Here is a 22,767-nt window from a genome sequence, read left to right as displayed (position 1 = left end):
CTACTGACAATGTTAACGGTTTGTTGACATTATAATATTTCAATGTTGGTGCATTTGTTGCTAGAGCTTTAAGTTTCTGAAAACTTTTCTCTTGTTCATTTCCCCAGAACCACTCAGCATCATTCTCCAGCAGTTGTCTGACTGGAGCACTTACTTCAGACAAGCTAGGAATAAACTTGGCAAGATACTGCAGCATACCTAGAAATCTTTGAAGAGCTTGCTTATCTTCTGGTGGAGGTAACTGAACTACAGCTCTCACCTTCTCTTCGTCTGGTTTCAGTCCTTCTGCTGTCAGCACATGACCAATATACTTGATTTGTGATGTACGGATTTGACATTTCTTTTTGTTTAGTTTGAGGTTGTATTCTCTTGCCCTTTGGAGCAGTTTTTTCAGTCTGGCATCATGCTCTTGTACCGTTTCACCCCAAACCAGCAAATCATCCACAATGTTTATCACACCATCCAGATCTTCAATCATCTGTACTACCGCTCTCTGAAAGACTTCAGATGCTGACGATATTCCAAATGGCAAACGCAGGAATCTATATCTTCCTATTGGAGTGTTGAATGTGCACAACTTGGAACTGTCATCATCCAATTTAATCTGCCAGAATCCTTGGTTGGCATCAAGCACAGAAAACACTTTAGCATTTGGCATGTTGGATACAACCTCTTCTACTGTGAGTAGTGGGTAGTGTTCACGTTTGATTGCCTTGTTCAAATCTTGTGGATCGAGACATATTCGAATTTTGTCTGGCTTGACTATTGTAACCATGCTACTCACCCAATCAGTTGGATCTGTCTGTCTTGCAATGACATTCATCAGTTCCATCCTGTGCAATTCTTCAATTATTTTTTCTTTCAGTGCAACAGGAACTTTTCGTGGAGCATGTACTACAGGCTTTACTGTCGGATCAACTTGAATGTGGTGATATCCTGGCATGCATCCTAGACCATTAAACAGATCTTCATTCTGTTTCAGAATGCCTTCATCATCTACAGAAACGTCATGTATCCTTTTTATCATCCCTAGTGCTTGACATGTGAATCTTCCTAGGATTGCAGGTGCATCTCTTTCAACAATCTGGAACTGAATCTTGTGTTTTTCACCTTTATACTCACATGTGAGCTGTTTCTGTCCCAATGGCGACATCTGGTGTCCAGAGTACGTAAGTAACTTGCAGGTAGATTTACTCAGCTTCTCCGTTATGCCCAGCATATTGTAGATTTTTAATGAGAGCACATTACATTCTGCACCAGTGTCCAACTTGAATTTCACTTGCATGTCACTTATCTTGAGCACTTCAGACCATTTTTCTTTATCTTCTTGCGTTTCTGTGGTGAGAGATTGAATACTTTTCAATTTGTTTTTCTGAACTTCAACCGTGCCAAGTAACATATTTTTGTCATCTTCCTCTGTCTGTTCAAGCGTGTGCAATTTTCTTTGCTGTTTATGCTCAATTCGACACATTTTTGCAAAATGGTTCTTCTTATTGCACAGTCTGCACGTTTGTCCATAGGCAGGACACTTTCTCTGTTCATGTTTGTATCCACATCTGCTGCATTTTGTATTTTCACTCGAGTCATGTTGCATTTCTCTTGGCATACTCTTAATTTTCTGTTTACTTTTCACTGCTTTAATTTTGTGCATGTCTACTTCTTCATGTAGTGCTTTCATTTGACTGGATGTGATTTCGTTAGCTCGACAGATGTCCACAGCTTTTGCTAATGTGAGATCTGCTTCTCTTAGCAATCTTGCTCTTACTGTATCATCTTTAATGCCACAAACAATTCTGTCTCTGATTAATGAATCATGTAATTCTCCAAACTCACAGTCTTTGGCTTTGTTCTTTAGGTCCGTGACATATGAGTCAATATTCTCCGACGGTCCTTGAGCCCTCGTGAAGAAAATGTGACGGATGTAAGGTAGGTTTTTTCTTGGTTCACAATAGTCTTTGAACTTTTGTTTGAGAACGTTGATTTTGTCTCTCTCATCATCACCAAATTCAAAAGTATTGAAAACTTGAATTGCCTCCTCACCCGCGACATGTAGAAATGTGGCGCATTGCACTTTTTGAGATTTTTCCGCGATTCCACTAGCCATTAGGAACAGGTCGAATTTTTTAATCCATATCTTCCAGTTTTCGGCTAGGTTTCCTTGTAGACATAGGTTCGATGGTGGCTGTAACTGTGCCATTCTTCTTTCTTTGCATTTACGACTTCTGACACCATGTATTATCGTTTTGTCTTGTAATAAATTTAGACTGCAACAGATGACAACTGAACTGACGTCCTTTTTCTTTTCTGTCCCACACGTGTCTCCCTCTCTAACTCCCCACGTACAACTTACATCATAACGTACTGCTTACGTCATCACGTATTACACATATAGAATACATTACACATTTAAATATGTTAAGAAATGCCAAACGTTTTGGGGGTGTCTATACAGAAAACCACCGCGCAATCGTACGCCTCAAAATGCCCGCCAACCGGACCTGACTGACTAAAGCTTTGACAAAACAACTTCACAAAACACAACGTTCGAGACCTTTGTTTCATTATGAGAAGTTTAAAAAATTACTAGATTTTAGCCACCGCATGCACCGTCTGTGTAAAAGATATTCACTACACTTTACTAAGGAAAAACACCGTATAGAAGCGAGCAGCGCTACACGACAAAAGTCAACAGAGTCTATTAACGTTCAAATAAGCGATGCTCTAATTGGCAATATTACACAAAACATACTTAATTTAGAAACAAATGCTTTTTTTTACTCACCTTTTGCTGAAATTCCGCCTGTGGACACTGGACAGTTTGTGACTGACCGTTAGTCAGCCACGCCTCTTTCAAATGCTCACTTCTCCCGCCGCGCCCAAGTTAAGAGTTTGAGAGCGGCGAAATACGTCATTCGCAGTTCATATGATTGGTTGGCCGTTGCGAGGTCTTCACCTTTAGCTTGACAGCAGTCTCTAATTGGTGGAGATATTTTCGGCAGAATTGTTCGACTTCATGCGGCACTGCAAGCGGTTGACATCACATTACCGCGAGAGTGATTCAAAAGCGTATTGAGCACTTGGCTCTCGACTCTTTCTGGCGGTAATGTGATGTCATCCGCCTTGTTGGTTCTTGCAGTGCGGCATGATGTCGAACAACTCTGCCGAAAATGTCTCTACCAATTAGAGACTGCTGTGAAGCAATTTTTTTATTTAAGCTCAAAGTGTGCTTAATAGAGTACGTGAGCGTAAGGTGTAACCCATTATATAAATGAAATTATGAGGAGTCCGGCAATACATATGTGGCCCACAGTTCTAAATTAGAAATCTGGGCCTAATTATGCGGTTAACAACTGGCCCATAAGTTGTTTGCCACCTTAAAGTCAGTGCCACCTCATCCATATTCGGTCCATGTTCGGTTCACATGCCTTATGCCAGTGCCGACCGAATGCCGGCTGTGCCAGTTTAATGCCAAGTCTGGGCCAGATGTACTTGCTAACTGGGGGGGTGACCCCATTAACATATGCAAAAACACACCCCCGGTCATTGTAACCACATGCACTCACATACAAACACACACACACACTAACATTAGACTATCTGTGATAAACTTGAATGACCATTCACACTGTCTCTAACAAAACCCCAAAACTCTTTATCATGTTGAAATCATCGTAGACCCCCGATATCCTCTCAGCCATAAGGAAGTACTTAAATTAAAAATCGACGTACAGGTGACGGACATTTCAAAGAATACGATTTAAATCAGTTTGGTTCACATGGTCACATTGGCGTCTCACCACTCATTCGGTAAGCCATGACGCGACTCAGAATACCATTTTGTTTAAAATTGGATCATTGCATTAACTCTAAAACGTTAATTTTTTTTCGTTATAACACGGTCAGTTCTGGTCCTTGATTCTGATTGGTTGAGCTGAGATCTAAGCCGTTATAAAATACCCCGTAACGGCTGACCGCATTACCTAGAATCACTGCGCCACTCTTGCTACGTACAGCAAAATAATTGTCAAAATGTCCGATTTTGTTGTGAATTTTGATATTTTTGGTGGGGTAAGCATGGATGAGTGGTGGGAAGAGATTGACATGACAGACAAATTAGACCAACAACAAAGACGACACGCTGAAATTAATGAAAGCGAAATTGAAGACATCGAAAAGTCTAGAAATGAGGTGAATACTCATAAACAGACTATGTGGTCTGTTTTCGGTCCTGGTGTGCCGAAAAAGGTATGTTTATTGACAATAAACAAAACTGACCTAAACCAAGCTCTCCGTCAGTTTTATGCCACTGTGAAAAACGGAAAGGGCGAACCTTACAGCTTTAGCAGCTATGTTGAGTGGGGTCTGATTGCGGACTGCAAGACAGAGGCGTAACTGGTAATGGGCGGAACTTGTAATAGGCGTAACCTGTAATTGCCCAAATCACACGGAACAACGCGAGATATCAAAAATGTCACATTGTCGGCAAGATGACGGGTCGTATAGATAAAGCGGTAAGGATATTTTCCTGAGATAAAAGTTTAAATTTAATTCATTAAGTAATTTTCATGCAATAGTAGGGTAACGCACATATTGGTAACGTTTCGTCGACAATATATTAAAACTAGGGCTGTCAACGTTAACGCAAGCGATTCATTTTTTCAAATGAACCCGTGAAAAAATATTTAACGCAGCATCCGTTAGATTTGACATCCTTTTTTCTATCCTTACATGTTGTAATCACGCTCTTACTCGTGTACAGGCTTTTAAACCATGTAAGCGCACAGTTGCTTTGACATGTTCAATGAAGATAGATCACTTTTAAACTGTGACACGCGCAAAACGCAACGCGAGCTCCAGTCTGGTGTGTACAGTAACGGGCTAAAGGCTGCGTCGGTGAATCTCTGTCAGACAGTGCATCCTTGTTCTCTTTCAGAAAGTTCTCTTTCGTGCTTGAATTAATAAAACCTCACAAGATCATACCAGAAAGCCGTTTTTTCAAGCATTTTATTAAGCACAGACTTCAAAGTGTAAAATCAAATCTTAATTGAGGGTAATAACTATACAATAACTATTGGGGGTAAAGAGAACAAAATAAACTAGCTTCGTCAATTTTAATAAACTGCAGGTAAATAAGGTTAAATTTAATAAAGAAGGGGTTTTGCTGTAGTGTCATGTAGCCAGCAAATACAGGAATTTCATGATTGTTGTGATGTTTGTGTTGTAAAGTGTTTTTGATGAAATCTTTTTGCCCAGATTTCTAGTCTGTCTGCAGTTCAGATCAGATCAGTTTTTCTGAATACGTTTTTTTTGCAAATAATGGGTTTGTATTACCTTTATTATCTTTGGAGAGCATGACACTTTGGGAAGTATTGTCAAGTGTTTGTAAATTGTATTTTGTAAGTTGTTATTTTTCTTCCAGCTTCATCCAACAGTTTGTAGAGAAGGTGTCTTAAAAAGTCCAATTGCGGAAGGCAGAAATTACAAATGCCAGTTCTGCAGCAAAGTGGGAGAATTTGCATATATGGTGGCACATATGCAAACCCACGAAAAGACTGCTATTAAACATGGAGGTATGTGTCACTTACTAATCTTGTAAAATGTGCAAAGTATTTTAGTATAATAATTACTTGTGTAGTTTTATTTTTGAAAATTGGCATAAAAATTAAGTATGTGAATATTTTGAAAACCAGTATTTTTCTTTGTAGGGTATAAAATGTACAGATGCCACGCCGGATGCTGCAAAAGCCCTCATTATCACTGCTGCTACTGCCCGAAGATTTTAACTCGGCTAAGTTTGTTTTTAAAACATTTGCAGCAATGTGGGACAGCGGACAGATCAATAGGTCCTTGTGTTTGTGCAGCATCCAGTGTGTGTACGCCCTCCACCGTATGTGCCTCGTCCAGAGCCTGTGCCCCATCCAGCGTGTGTGCACCCGCCAATACTGCACCATCCAGTGTGTGTGCGACCTCCAACACTACACCATCCAGTGTGTGTGCCACGTCCAGCGTATGTGCGTCCTCCACCACATGTGCCCCATCCAGCGTGTGTGCACCCGACAATACTGCACCATCCAGTGTGTGTGCGCCCTCCAACACTACACCATCCAGTGTGTGTGCCACGTCCAGCGTATGTGCGTCCTCCACCACATGTGCCCCATCCAGCATGTGTGGACCCGCCAATACTGCGCCCTCCACTGTGTCTGCGCCATCCAGTGTGTGTGCCTCTAGTGTTCAATGCTTAACAACTCGCAGTACATCCTATCAAACAGTCATTACACTGTCCAACAGCACTCCTGCCACATCAACCCAAACCACTTGTAACCCAAAAATACTCAAATCAAGGCCCAAAAGGACCACATGCACATTCTGTAATATGATTGTGAACAAGAAAAACATCAAAATACACATTCAAAGACGTCACTCATCAACAAGTACAGATATAACGGCAAATCGCCATCTTCTATCCCAATGCATAGATCGTAATAAGGGCATTTTTGCTGTGCAAAGATCTTTTTCTGGTTTTGGAAACCCCATACATGTGCAGAAATGCACCTGGGGAAATGACCATCATGTGAGCTGCGAGCTAGATCAATGCAAACGAGCTTCTGAATTTTCTAGAAGAAGTGGATTGATGGGGTTTCAATGCATCCATTTAAAGTCTTTAACTTACTGTCCTGTATCATCAGTACCAGACATCACACTGAAAGAAGAAGTTCTGGCAGATATGGTGAGGAAGAAGTGGATTTCTGATAACACAAAGAAAATATGTATCGCTAGAAAGCTAAAAGCAGAGTCTGAGAGCTGCCTACTGAGTAAAGAGGTCTCATTAGGCAATGGAACGTCAAAAATATTTGTGTCAGTCCTTGAAACATTCACCTCATATTACTCTCGGTTAGGGAGAGTGATGGTTTGTTTCGACAAAAAAATAAATACTTGGCACTGCCCATGCTCCAAGCCAAGGAATTCTTGTGCGCATAAGTCCATTGCAAAATGGCACTTAAACCAAACTCGACCTGAACTCTTCCTAAAAGTCAGAAGTACAGACAGTGATGTGTTTGAAACATTTGCAGAATCTTGTCGTCGAGATGTCGACAATGATGAGGAATGTATTCTATATCCACCTGAAGGGAATGCTTTGACTCCAATTGTCCTTTACTTGCTGAACAACAAGAAATTGCCAGCTGTTCTGCCAAAAGATGTTTGTTCACCACAGAACATGGAGACACTGCCCAAGCATCTCATTCCACTTGAGACCTTTTGCACTGTATGTCCAGAAAAGACCCCTCTTTCACAACCAATTTTAATAACACAGAAAGCCAAGATTGTAACATTCACTGGCGTACTGGAAGGTGCGTTTAATTTAGGCATACATTATTGTTTCTAAATACTTACAGTACATGGGACAGTCTAATTTAAATTTTAAAATATCAGGTTTGTTTTTAGTAATGGCCATGCATGTAGTTAAACAGTTCATTCAAATGACAACTTGGTGATCCCATGACTAATGCAGTATTATCATCCTTACAGATGTGACCACATACTGTAAAAGGTGTGGTGTGTGCGGACATTTCTACAGATACCAGGACTGGGCAGAGGGGCTGCACAATTTCGATGACCATACAATATTAACACTGCATCTTTGCCTGTTTTTGAGACAGTCTGTACAGGTAATCAGCACTTATGGATTCATGCAACTTTAATGCACAAAATCTATGTCAATAAACACACAACTTACATGTTTTTTTATTATACAATTTGAATCAATATTTTTAAAGATCTAAGTTGGTGTAAGAATTTGTATTAATTTCACATTTTTAATTGTGTGTTTGCCTATAAGTGAATAATTTAGAAAAATAAACTATTTTATTGATTTGATGTCCTAGAAGTTTCCCTTTGAAAACCCTGTTTGGTACACTCACATATGTGAATAGAAAAGCAAACATGACTTATAATCTGTTGTGATCTAATTTCAAATGCTGTTACAGAATCACACTGCAGTTGGCAGGGCCTTAGACATCTTGGAACAGACAAACAAAAAAAAATATCCAAACCATGACTCCCTTCTTCATGGTTATATTCACTTTGAGGCACTGACAGCACATAATTACAATTTTTCCTGTGTGCACTGTGGCATCCATCCACCGGTTGTTATAATGGACTTGCATAAGAAGGGAGTTTTTTGCATGCCAGGTCAGTAATGGTCTCTTTTTTAACATGACTAGTATTACCAAATCAAACTGATTTTTAACTAATTTTATTACAGTGAGTGATATCGAGAATCCCCCGCCAGAGTTTGAAGGTCATGTTGATATTGAAGAATTCTGGCGATCTGTTGACCAAGAAATTATTTGCAGAGGCTTTTTACAGAGTAAGTTATAGTTGTGAATGGTTCATCAATGAAAGTGTTCTGCATTGCAACCATATTTAGTAAAGTTTACAATACCTTCAATTATATATTTGCATGCTTTTCTAGTGCCATGGTTGATATTGTATCAATTTAACAACCAAAAACTGTGTTAAATGTAATGGCATTTAAGAAAGCTTTTGTTTCTCAAGGCAACGTTGAGAATCCATTTAAAGTTTCACCTTCCTATGCAAAATGGGCACCTTGGATTGGGCCTCTCACCAGAGCCAGCAGTAAAGTACTCAACACTGAGTATGCCAAACTCACTACATAGAAGTCTGTTTCAGAACAGGTAGACATTGACATTGCAGAAGAACGCCTGTCAAGTGAACTGATGAACTTAAAGGTGAACTTTAACATAGTCTTTGAATGTGATAGCAATGCATTTTATCTTTAAATTATTTATTGATAGGCATTCGGTACATTGTTGCTCTCAATGTCTACAATGCTGGTGGTATTTGAAACAGTACCCAGAGTTGGCTATTAACTAAATGCCAAAACACATTATGGTAACAGACCCTGCTTTTAATTCATTTATGACTGTTGTTGCATCTTTTATATACACAGGTTGATGTTTTGAGGAAACTTGTAAAAGAATGTGGTGTTGATTCAAAGGGCTCCAAAATGGATCTTCTCCTCCGTTTAAGGGAGGAGATGAAAACAAGGAGCACTTATGACAAAGTGTTTCAAAAAGTTTGGGGAGCATCTGGTAAGTGTTCTATATATACATACTTATGAACACACACATGCATACATACATACATACATATATGTCAGACAGCTAGGTTAATGGCCATACTAATTGTGTGTATTTCTATTTCAAGGAGGCTGGGCAGTGATAATGTGTCCTTGTGGCATTGTAAACTCTGTCAAATTTAACATAAGAGCTGAAAGCCCACGTGATTTTGCAGACATGTTGTTGTCATTCAAACATTTCCCAAACATCGTAATCTATGATTTTGCACGAGGATTAGTAACTCATACCAACCTGCGGGAACCAGATAGACTTCCCTTTAGTCCGTATGAAGGAAGAGTGGCTGCAGCTACCGCAGAGAATATATCAACTGCCAAGAAAGGAGAACTGAAAAGGAACTTGCCATGGTTGCACCTCAAAAAAGCCCCACCTGATCTTAATGGTCATCCTGTAACTGGTTCTGCTGAACACTGTGCATTGTATGACACCTTTCATCAGTACAACACAAAAGATGAAAAGGATGCTCTTAGACTAATTGGACTTGTGCCTGAGCTATGTGGGTGGATCAACTACCAGACTGCAGAGCAGCTGTTCTCTTGCATGCGAAAGAACAACTATTTCATGAACTCTCTCTCCCCATCAAGCCACATCTTCCTTATGCGTAACATTTTACATCACCACAATGATAGAGTTAACCAGCAGGAACTGCAGAAGTTAAAACAAGTTACTTATGGAGAGATCACCCTTGATGCACAAGGAAAAGCCAGTTTGGGTATTTATACTTTGATATCCATATTTTAATACATTGATACATGTTTGACTACTCCATCTCATTTTTAAAACAATGCCTTATCACAGTCAAATGCTTAGAACTTTCATTGTCTTGCAGTGGATGCAAATGGCCCTGCAGACATGGACATGGCAACCCACTGTGGGGAGCAGTGTGAGGCTTTGACTACGAAATCAAACCTCAGGCCTTGTCGTGCTTCATGGACACTAGGAGTGAATCATCCCCTTCGAGAGAAATTGGTATGTAGTTGCATTGTTTTGTCACAAATATTTTTTACCCTATTGATATTGTGTTGTCTTCTCTTGTATTGTTGCAGTACTTCCTTTAGGATAACTACAGGCTCACAATATTTTATAGTGTTTTTGTTTGACATTGTAGCATTTCTGTGTTATATTTGTAATGTGTAGGTGAACTATGTACTGGATAAGGAAAGACCAATGAATGAAATAATCATAAAAGATGGTCAGACGTGCCTCACAAGAGAAAACCTTGTTACACTGGGACTAAGAAAGGAAATGGATTCAATGGTGGGGATCTTTTTAGTTTTATTTAATTGTTATTGCTCATTTTCTGCAATTGAAATGAATTAAAATGATTGTATATACAGGTCGGAAATGCTTGCTTCAGGCTAGTCAAAGAAGTAATTCAGCAGCAGGTATGTGCTTCTACCTCTCTCTTTAATATATTTTTATATAAATGTGATTTATCCAATTGAAACAACCGCTGTGATTATTGATAGAAATGTCTTGTACAGGGGAAAGATATTTATGTTGAAGATCTCCATACTCCACCAACTTGGCTCCTGCCTTTATCTTGTGATCCTCTCCTCAGTCTTCCAGTAAGTATCCACAATACATTAATTAATAGTAATAAACCTTATATCATAGAAAACAATATTGAAAACAAAGTTGCAACACACAACAAGATAAAAACACTAAGATTTTACAAACATGGAGAAAATTAGATTGAAATTGTAGCGTGCACACACTGACGACTGACACAACAACCCCAAAGGTAAGGTAGAGCCGGTTTAATAGCACATGTAACCTCCACAGAAGACAAAAAATATCCATGGGAGATGAGGACAACTTTACAATAAGACCTGACCATGACTGAACTTAGGGGAGAACTTAAATAAGACAGATAATGAGGGCTAAACAGGTGAAGGGGATAAACTAAATGAGGAACAGGTGAAAACAGTCAATGATGAGGGACCGTGTACAAAGACAGTCCATGGGGAAAACGTAGGAAATCAAGGGAAGGGGCAAACGGAAGTGTTACAGAAATGACATTACAAATTTAAATGAAATCTAATTAATTGAGATAATAAATGGCAAACAAATAGGAGTTAAAAGCTAGCATTATTAAGCAGAGTTGAACTTTATTTTTGTTTTAGTTGGACTCCCAAGAGAAAGATGCTCTGGTTTTCCCCCTATGGACCCCATGGCACTTTATGCTGTGTGTAAGTGATTTTTTTTGTCTTGTATTTACTGCAAAATCAAACTGATGGAAGACCAAGGATTAATACTGAAAATTCAAACCATTTTTTAAGCCTTTTGCAGTCCTGCCATTGACTTTATTATCAATAAAGTGGTGTAGTTGTGAAGCCTTGTTGACCCATTTCCCTGTAGGTTATTAAGCCTCTTAGAAGACAGATTCTGTTCCTGGATTCCCAATACTCCGACAGAGGACAAGGCTTTACACACGGACCTTATCAAATATCTTAAGGTTTCTAAACAAGGATGTTTGGTAGAAGGCGTGTTCCCCAGCCTTGCTTAAACTGTTTGAACTACTGTTAGTCGTGTTCCCCAGACTATCTCATATTGTTTGAACTGCTGTTTGCCAGTCATGTTCCTGAGACTGGCATGTTCTACAGCTTATTACACCGTGTTCCTCAACAGAACTTTTCTTGTGTGTTTCAGTAGTTTCAGAAGTTACTGATGCCAAATTTGCTTTTATCAGGTCTGTCGCACAACAAATTGTCTCTGGACCATGGACAGAATTAACAGGCGCGGATATTAAGGTCAAAATAATTAGCAAAGGACATTTATCTGCATGGATTCCTTTTTTTTAATTGATTATTGGTTTGTGTCACAACAAAGCTAGACCTATCACACTAACACAGATCTCTAAATCTATAAGCCTTTGAACTAGTTTATTTTTTATTATTTTAAAAGGGGATGCCTCAACAACATTATGGCGTTGACTGTGGAATCTTCATGATAATGGTAAGGGAACATTTTTCTAGTAAAATAATAAATAACGTTTAATTCATGCTCTCTCTAAAGCCCTTTCCATACTACAGCTTTTTTCCTTTAAAGTGACATGGCTTTAGTTGTTTCCCTCTTTCTCAGTTTCACCAAAAATTTATTTTATTAATGTAATGGGAGTCACACTGTTGCAATAGTTGATTCTCTCACTTTCCTTTTCACTTTGCAATTCACATGCACAAAAAAAATTAATTGTACAGACTTTGTTACATTTGCAGTATTCCTGGTATGTTGTCATGGAGGCTCCATTTGATTTCACAATTGTAAGTATAAGTTCAACGCTCATAGACATGGTTTAATATGTCCAATTTGGATTTGGTACAGGAATATGTTCTCTCTTATGTCTTCCCTTAGATTTCCTACCTTTTTGCCTTACTTGTCATCTTATTTTGCTTTAAATAAACTTGTGGACTTGTTAGGTCCTTTATGACTGGAAATAGTTGTCATGATTTTGCCTTATTTTTTCAGGTCTTTCTTGATCTTGTGGCAGAATCATGTCAGAGCCGTATGTTTGTGTGGAGAGAGACATATTATTGTTATCATGACTTAATATGCATTAATATACTGTCTTGCCTTGCCTGACTTTCCCTTGCCGTATTGTTTAAGAGGTTACTTCACTTTTGCCCCCTCGTGGGAAGTGTTTTGTTCGAAGCCTTGTTTTGTTATCGTGTCTTGTTTTCCTCATCATGGGCTTTTGTTTTGTTTTTGTTAATAAATTCTTGTTTCGTGTTTACCCTATACCACTGCCTGCATCTGGGATCTTCCTCCATGTCCCTCCCACGGCCCTTACATTAGTATATTGGGTCTTCAAATTACCTTAACTTGCAAGTTAAACTGTACATTTATTGTACTCTGTTGTCATCATCAGCACGACATGCCTTGCTTAAGGAAGTGGTGGTGCACAGTGTTGCTGGAGAATTTTGGAACTGAAGGGTATCAATGTCTTTTTAAATCGAGATAAATTAAAGATGATATTATCAATAATCTGCGAGGACAGCAAGGTTAAAAAAAATATATATTTATATTTACTACAGCCATGGCCGGAGGTTTTGCCACTTCACAAGACAGGGAATAGAGATGGCTAGGGGAAGTCTGGACCCATTTTTTCGCATCCCTAGGAAAAGAAAATGTGAGGTCATCATGGTAAGAATTATGGCCGAATTTTACAAGCACAAACACTTGGTGTAATGTAAATGTTCTTGTGCGTTACATGTACAAAGCTATTATATAATATGCATATCACTCTCTTCATTTAAAGGAACCTGCCCTTTCAATTCCATGCGACTTGAAGAAGCCATGCGGAGTAGAGTCTTGTCTGGAGGGAACAGGCATTTTGCAGGCATATATCTAGATAGTTAGTTGTATGGGCACTTAGTGTACACGTGCTAATTTGCCATTTCTTACATATTGTATTTTAATCTAAGATGCAACAATGACTACATATATTCTTTTTGCAAGACACAAATGTAAAGGCTAGAATGTAAATTGGCTATTTAATTACAGTTTAATGTGGTGGATCAAATTTACATGTTCCATTTGTTATTGGCTGACATAAAAATGGTACTGCCATTCTTTAGGTACTGCCAACAATTGTTAGAGACCTGCAGACAGCATGGAATTGGGTGCAGAGCCACAAAGACCTGTTCATTGAGGAGGTGACGGAGCCTGCCTTTTTGCGGATGAGTTCCAACGAACAAGAAGATGCACTCAAGAAGGTCCTGGAGGGTCATTTCCCAGAAGACAGAAAACTTTTTGTTTGTGTTTCAACATCTCAAAGACATGGAAACATTTTTGTCAACCTGTGTTGACGAATACGGCTTAAGAGTCAATGCCATGGTCAAAAAGGAGTAAAGAATGAATGGCTGGGGGAGTGAATGGGTGGGGGAGTGAATGAGTGAAAAAGAATAAAGAAATGTATAAATTAATAATAAACAATTAATAAATGAAAGCATTGTGTGTTTCTTAAATGCAGATTTGTTAAAGTATGCTGAAATATTTAGAACTGTAACATCTTCAGAAATTGTGTATAACAAACGCAACATTTTTCATTTATTTGTTTATTAAACTAAATTTGTGTCACATATTAACTGTGACGTAATGTAGTGTTGTAGGGTGGAGGTGGCCAATAGAGGACGTATTTTACTATCATGTCGTTCTGTACTCCTGTGCAACCTTGAAAAGTATTCCCTGTGGAAGTCGGGTGTTAGACGCCACAGATGGTCTTATGTTCCACATGTAAATAAACCCAAAGTTAATATTTCCTTCCTGTCTCGTAACGGTGTGTCACAAAGGATATCACGCATACATCTGGTGAAGACAAGCAATTAAAAATCACTACCGGTACGGAGCGAGTAGTAGTGTACTTGCGCTGCACAAAATTAATAAATAGGCCAAATGATGCGTCGCTGAATTAATAAAACTAAACAGTTAATAATACATAATAAATGATTAATAAAGAAATGCTTAAATGTAAAAACAAGTTGCTGTTTGTCTTTGTTAATAATTATAGTGTCCTAAGGAAACAGTTGTGACTTTAGTTTCGCGTTTGTACCAGTGCATACATTTGCTCCGGTGTCAAAAATATCTACTTTTTCCGCCACAAACCAGTACATACTATTAAGGCATAAAATAAGAAGGTGATCGTGCCAACATCTCACGTTTGATATCTCGCGTTGTCCCGTGTGATTTGGACAATTACAGGTTCCGCCCATTACAAGTTCCGCCCATTACCAGTTACGCCTCTGTCTTGCACTCTGCAATCAGACACTATTGGCTATGTTGGTTTACGTGCAGGGATTAACCGTCACATCAATGATCCACCGATCAGCCGGTCCTGGTGTCTGATAAAAGATCCTGAATTTATCACAAGTAACAACGTTTTCGTTGGAGTAGTTAAAAAACTTCGCCGAGAAGGACGAGACAAATCTTCCCACCAACCCGCGTTAACGGTGAAAATCACCCACTCTACGGCACTAAATCCAAACACACCAGAGGGTCTCGTCAATAAAGTCTGGTTTGATGTGCAGCTGCATATGGGACGCAGAGCTAAAGAAGGTAATCGTCAACTGAAGCCCGAATCATTTATTATTTGCCACGACGAAAACGGGCAGAAGTATGCAACGCTGTATTTCAACGAATTCACAAAAAACCACAAAGAAGCCGGCGAAAGAAATAAGGAAAGTCTACGGGGATTTATGTTTCCGCAGCCAGGGAATCTGCGGTGTCCTGTCGCTTCACGGGAAAAATACCTGTCCTTGCTGCCGCCCAATCCACAGGCCTTTTATCTCCACCCAAAGCGGACAAATTTCACAAAGGGTGAATGGTAACTAAATTAAATTTAAGACAGCTTATATTTTTTATTTGATGCATATTATGATCCCCTGTTGTCAAGTGCCAGCAATATATTTTTGTTACAGTGTAACCTTTAGCAGGTTACTGTAGCCTTCACTATAAAAAATATTTGCTGTCAATTGACAACAGTTACAATGCAACAAGGTTTTAAAAAATCGTTCCCCTAACGTTAGGTATACTAAAGAGCCCATGGGGGTGAACTTCCTTGCCTCTATGTTGCCATGAATCTGTAAAGCGGCTGGCACGGAGACCATTTACACCAACCTCTGCCTGCGAAGCACGACGGTACAAAAACTGTCTGATGCCGGCCTGGAGGCTTTCGCCTCCACTCCTCTTCGCGTCGTGCCTAACAACGCCCCTTAGCTGTTATAAAATGCACTGTAACCCACGGCTTCTTGGGGCTTATTGCTTTATTAGAAAACATGACCCTGTTTAATATATGAAAAATACACAGCCATCCCGAACGATACCACACCCCTGTTAAAACTTAACTAACTATCGTTGACATTTCTTATTCAATAAAACTTTTGTCAGAATACTATTGTTATATGCTTAATAATGTTAAAAGAAACAGTTCAGGGTCATATTCTTGAAGCATATGTATTTTATGCCTTATTGATGATAATCAGAACACCATAACTTTTAATCATTTATCATATAAAAATATTAAACTATTGGCACCAATCACTCTTAGATAAAACAATGCTTTAAACATTAGGACGCCACTCTTACACATCCCCTGCTAGGTTTTCACGCGTTTAATGAGAGATCATTCGTTGCCTGACCATCAGGATGTCTGGACAACATGATGAGGACAAATACATGGGGACACATTAACACAATAATAATAAAATGTAAACTATCAAAGAAGACTGCCAGATCATAAAAAACTCACTTACTTTGATTTACTGATTAAATGACTTACTTGTGGGGAGTCACACAAACATTGTTTTTTATCATGGAAAAGTGGGGAGACACACAAACATTCAGAAGATTTCAAACAACAAGCACCAACTCACTCATTTGCATGATAAAAACCACAAAGCAAAGGAAACAACACTCTTAGAAGAAAAACACTTATACTACCTTTAGTTTATCTCACTAGTTTACAATATGTCATTCACTAACACCCTGTAGTAAAAGCTAAACAGGATGAAAACAATACTTTTTGATAAGGAAGTAGTGAAGGGGGGTGAGGTTGTTAGACCCACTAAAGGAAGGGTTGGGGTCAGAGGATACCCCACAAAAACAACCATAAAACATATCTGTCATCAATATTGACAGGCCATAAAACACTCAGGTTGAGTGACAGGTGTCATAAAATTTGACAGGGGGTCATAAATCAATCAAACTTTTGACACACAGTCTATGATACAACTACTAGCATAGATCGAAACACAGTTTAAGTGACCTGTTTGTGAGCGTGAACACAGAGAACCCATCACAAATGCCTTTATGGTTTTTATTAAACTCTACTCTACATGGTAAACATAATGACGACAAACAAATACATGAAACAAACGCGCTAGGAAGCGCAGAGAGAGAGAGTGAGAATCAGAGAGAGTGAGAGGGAATGGCCGCGAGGCAGGTAAAACATGTCTGAAAAACAATAAAATCATCTTTAACAAAGAGGCACACTCTTAACGCAGCTACTCTATATTTAGAGATGGATACTTGCAATCTCGGTGTTGGACCAATATCCGTATGCGCATGGATGGAAATCTTAAATGGTTTCAGAATGCAATCCTGTTGAAACGCTGAGTTTGACACCAGTGAGGCACAAGAAATAAAGGAAAGAACGAGAATCTGTTGAAATAAGAAATTAAGGGGGGAAAAAATAGATAAAATAAAGTTATAGTTGGATTTCAATCTCATTGCACACTAAATCCACTTAAGGGAAGTGAAGCAGTTACTTTGTTAAAACCTTACAGGATGGACATTTGTTGAACCGTTGTAGAGATAACAAGAAAATAATGAGGTGTAAAACTTTACCTTGTAAGGAATTTAAGCTACAAATGTGCGAAGAAGTTATGTGAGTGATATCAGGAGTGTCAACTGAGATAACTGAAGAACAAGTACAAATTATTATAAAAGGAGCATGGCTAACTAAAGTTAGAAGACTGCTATATACAAAAAAATGGTGTCAGGGGACAAAGTAAAGCAGTAATGTTGTTTTTCGACGGGGATAAATTACCTGATCAGTATGAATCAGGATTGGCTATGTTAGCTATATTGTAGGAACTTACATTCCTTCTCCATCAAGATACTTTAAATGCCAACGGAATGGACATATTGCAATAGCTTGTAGGGCAAATATCCGTTGTGCAAAATGTGAAGGGGAACATGAATATGGGAAATGCAAAAAAGGAACTAAAACAAAATGTTGTAAATGTGGAGGAGAACATAGTGCTGCATATAAAGGATGTGAATCACACAAAAGAGTGGTTCAAGTCCAAAATGTTAGAATGAAAGAGTAAATGACACATGCGGAGGCAATCAGAAAAGTAGATACAGATATAAGTCTAAAGAAAGGTATGTGGTTGTCACAAATCCCACAGAGGCCTCTCCCGGCCTCCAGAGGTCTCTCCCCGGAATTCTAGAATTAAATTTCGCATCAGCCTTTTCACAGAACTGATTACCATCCCACCTGATCATCATCATCATTGAACTATATTACCTCAAGCTTCACATACGTTCAGTGGGAAGTCTTGTTAGCATTGCTGCATCTATGAGTGTTTATTGGATACCTTTGGATATTCTTGCCCGTGTATTTGACCTTGCCTGGACTTTACTCTTTTGGATTGTTTACTAACTGCCCTTACCTCTGCCTGTATATTTACTCTGAGTTTGCCTTGCCTACATGTACCTGTTTGCCTCCTCCTTTGCCACATCTCTTATAATAGTTGATAAAATGTTTAGACCTTTGCTATTGAGCAGATCCAGAGTGTGTGCACGATTGTGTGTGGGACCGTGCACATGCTGGATCAGATCAAAAGTGTTTAAAACATTTAAAAGTTCATTTGCAGTGTTGTTTTCTGTCTTGTCTACATGAATATTCAAATTTCCCGCAATAACAAAGCAGTCAAATTCTGAGTAAATAGCTGATAGCAGTTCGGAAAAATCATCAACAGAGACTGGGGGGTCTGTTAATAACTGTAAACAGAATCCATTGTGCAACCTGCCGTTGCTGGATTGTTCTTTGTCAAAAAGAAAGACAATAGCCATCAACCCTGCATAGACTATCGTGGCCTCAACGATTTCACCGTCAAGTTCAAGTATCCACTACCATTGGTTCCTGCAGCCTTGGAAAAATTAAGGAGGGCCAGAATTTACACCAATATCAATCAACGCAATGCCTATAATCTGATCTGAATAAGAGAAGGGGACGAATTGAAGACCCCGTTTTACACCAACAGCGGTCAGTATGAATACCGTCAAATGCCATTCGGCTATCCAACATACCTTCAGTGTTCCAGTCCTTTGTCAACAACATATTCAGAGACATGCTGAACCAATATGTAATCGTGTACATTGATATCTTAATCTACTCTAACTCTTGTAGAGGCTTATCGACAACTGACTATTTGCTAAAGAAGAAAAATATGAGTTCCATGGAACATCCACGTCATTCTTAGGCTATATTATGAGTACGGAAGGAGTTGCCACGGATGGAAGTAAAGTTCAAGCTGTCCTCAACTGGCCACCACCCATAAATAACTGCAGCGTTTCCTTGGAATCGCTTATTTCTACAGGAGGTTCATAAGGAACTTTAGTACCATTGCTGCTCCCCTATCTAATATGACCAAAGGCAAAAGGAACAGGCTTTCATGGACTCCAGAAGCAATCCAAGCCTTCCATGATCTCAAGCTCCGTTTTACCTCCGCACCCATCCTGCATCACCCTGATCCAGAACTTCCTTTCACCGTCAAAGTAGACATCCAACACGGGCATAGGAGAACCACCCAAACTATACCCATGTACCTTCTCCCGCAAATTATCTCCTACAGAACAGAACTATGACGTGGGAAATAGAAAACTGTCGGTATGAAAGCTGCGTTAGAAGAATGGCTATAAGGGCCAAACACCCTTTTTTGGTATTGACTGACCAGCGCAACCTTGAATACTTGCAAAGTGAAAAGCGGTTAAATTCCAGACGGGCTCGATGGTCACTATTCTTCACCAGATTTAACTTTTCCATCACCCACCAACATGGCTCCAAGAATACCAAGGCAGATGCTCTCTCCCCTGAACCCATAATTTCACCCTCAATCATTGTAGCTCCTGTTCAATGGGACATTATGCTGGAAATCTCTCAGGCAAACACCCAATTGTCACCCCCCGAATTGTCCTGCGAATCTTACATTTGTCCCTCCGAAACTATGTGAACAAGTCATCCAATTGGTTCACACCTCTTTGAGTTCTGGCCACCCTGGTATAGTGGGTAGATACAACTTCTGGTGGGATTCCCTTCAAGCAGAGACCACCAACTATATCAATAACTGCAACTCATGTGTTATGGCTAAGTCATCCAAACAATTACTAGCAGGACTACTACAACCTCTTCCCATTCCCCAACGACAATGGACTCACATCGCAATAGACTTTATTATTGATTTACCGATCTCCCAGGGCAACACCACCATACTCAGTCATCGACCGGTTCTCCAAAGCATGCAGTTTTATCCCCATGCCCAAACTACCATCTACTTTTGAGACAGCAGAACAATTATTCCAATGTGTGTTTTGATCTTATGGTCTCCCCGAAGACATTGTTTCTGACAGAGGTTCTCAATTCACATCCAGGGTTTTGAAAGCATTGTTCCGTCTCCTGAACGTCAGCATGAGTCTTACCTCTGGTAATCACCGTCAATCCAATGGCCAAACGGAACGTCTCGACCAAGAACTCGCCAAAGTTCTCCGCATGTTTTTTCATCAGAACCAAACAGAATGGTCTCGCTTCATCCCAGGGGCAGAATATGTCAAAATTCATTCTGCAAACCCACCACGGGCCTAATTCCCTTCCAATGCATTTAAGAATTCCAACCCTCATTCTTCCCTTGGTCAGGCGACCCCTCAGATGTCCCGGCAGTAAACCACTGGTTTCATAGAAGCAAAGTAATTTGGAACCAAACCCATGTCCATATACAACAAGCCATATGCAGAACCAAATAACAAGCTGCCTGCCATCGTAGACCCAATCCCAACTACCTCCCTGGTCAATGGGTTTGGTTATAAACCAGGGACCTCCGACTACGTACATCTTGCAGAAAACTCAATCCCAGGTGTGTAGGTCCATTTCAATCTTAAAACAAATTAGGCGAGCAGGCATATCTTGTAAGAGACCTATTGAACTCTAGATGCAGGGAGTGCCAACTCCATTATCTGGTGGATTGAGAGGGGTAAGGTTCGGAGGAGCGATCTTAGATCAACTCGGATGACATTCTCTATCTCAATCTCACCGCAGTTTCACAGGACTCATCCGGAAAAAACGGCTCCTGGACAACGTGGTAGTACCCCTCGTTGAGATCCTTCACACGTCAAGAGCCGCTCGCAGGGGGGGTTGTGTCACAAATCCCACAGACGCCTCTCCCGCCTCCAGAGGTCTATCTCCCCAGAATTCTAGAACTCTATTTCCCATCAGCCTTTTCACAGAACTGATCACCATCCCACCTGATCATCATCGGACTATATTACCTCAAGCTTCACATACGTTCAGTGAGAAGTCTTGTTAGCTTTGGTGCAACTCTGCGCGTTTATTGGATAACTTTGGATTTTCTTGCCTGTTTGTTTGACCATGCCTGGACTTTACTCTTTTGGATTGTTTATTGCCTGCCCTGACCTCTGCCTGTTTATTTACTCTCCGTTTGCCTTGCCTACATGTACCTGTTTGCTCCTGCCTTTAATCTGCCTGTTTCACTCTGAGTTGGAGGTATTATTAAAAACCTGCAAATGGATCCAGACTTGCCTGAATTGTCTTTACAGTGGTGCAGCCCCCAGTTCAAAACACAGTACAAGAAAGTAGCAAAAATACCAATGTAGGGCCAGAGACCAATCAGACACGCAATAACTTCTTAAATATAACAACAACACCCCCAATCAAACCAGCAAGCTAGTCGCCACGGGGTTTACCTTCAATCTGCAACTAACAACTAAGCGCAGGACCAGATATCTGGTGACCATAGCAACCTACACCAAACCATCAAGATAAGAGTATTTTACGACCGAATCGAATGAAGGGAGATGAACTCTCTTTTAGTCACTTTGGAGACAGACATACAGTCCTAAATACATCTATAGTGTTGTGAAAAAAGTATTTTCCCCCTTCTGGATATTTAGTTTTTTGCATATTTGTCATGCTTAAATGATTCAGATCATCAACCACATGTTTATATTACTTTCATATAAAAAAACAGAGTAAATACAAAATGCAGTTTTTAAATGATGGATTTGTTTATTAAAGAAAGAAAGAAAAAAAATTCTGACCCTATGTGAAAAAGTAAATGCCCTCTTGGTAAATCATGAATTAACTGTGATGAATTGAATAACTTTGTTAAATATCACTAGCCACACTCAAGCCTTATTAGTGCAAGACCTGTTGAATCAAGAAATCACTTAAGTAGCTATAGATCATGGAAATTACAATTCCTCCAGTGTGTTATGATTGCCGTGTTTGAAAGTTAGCAGTCTGCCAATTTGTAAGTCCAAAGGTGAATAAATAACAAAGTTATTGGCTTCTAAAAAAGGGAGTTGACTCTGAATCACGCAAACGAGATGTGAACTAGTACTGCCGCATGTCTACGTCACTAGACATAGTCCCCGCCTACGTTTTGCTGGGACTGCCGCGAAAACTTCACTCTCCTCCCCCAAAACACTGTCGCTCGTTTGTGATGCGTGTGCCGTCTAAAACCTGTGTTCTATTCATTTTCAAATGACACCAAAGCAGTATAACCCCAGGGTTTTACTGTGCACGCGTCATTAATCCGAAGATTGCTTCAATAATCTTGGCACGTTCACTGCAGGATATGTTAAATGACTATCCATGAAAGAGCGGGAAATTCCAATCTTACACTTGGACCATTTAGCTCCACCGAATCACAACCTGTAAGTGTGACTATTTATTTTTGTCTGAACTTACAGAAATATTTGTATAACTTATGTCTGTGTTTTGCTAATGCATTAAATGCTAACGTTAATATGTGGCGTTATTTCTGGGGTATTACAGTTTGTTTATCTAGCCATGAACTCATGCTAATTGAAG

The 22,767-nt window shown here is 39.6% G+C and overlaps 2 protein-coding genes across 5 annotated transcripts in view; one reads left to right on the top strand and one right to left on the bottom strand.

The window, feature by feature from the left end:
* Positions 1–22,767, bottom strand: part of LOC130438694 (piggyBac transposable element-derived protein 4-like) — a 198,625-nt gene that overhangs the window by 126,213 nt on the left and 49,645 nt on the right. The window lies entirely within an intron of this gene.
* Positions 4,075–15,872, top strand: LOC130407136 (uncharacterized). Its single transcript, XM_056729831.1, is given in 13 exon segments — positions 4,075–4,245; positions 5,816–7,264; positions 7,986–8,190; positions 8,264–8,368; positions 8,557–8,750; positions 8,972–9,113; positions 9,229–9,870; positions 9,988–10,127; positions 10,296–10,415; positions 10,496–10,543; positions 10,643–10,726; positions 13,736–13,883; positions 15,745–15,872. Coding segments are annotated over 13 exon segments (3,576 nt in total).

The sequence above is a fragment of the Triplophysa dalaica genome, chromosome 2 (assembly GCF_015846415.1).
Source record: "Triplophysa dalaica isolate WHDGS20190420 chromosome 2, ASM1584641v1, whole genome shotgun sequence".
NCBI lineage: Eukaryota > Metazoa > Chordata > Actinopteri > Cypriniformes > Nemacheilidae > Triplophysa > Triplophysa dalaica.
Note: the sequence above shows the minus strand (reverse complement) of the source record. Positions and strands in the feature narration are given on the sequence as shown.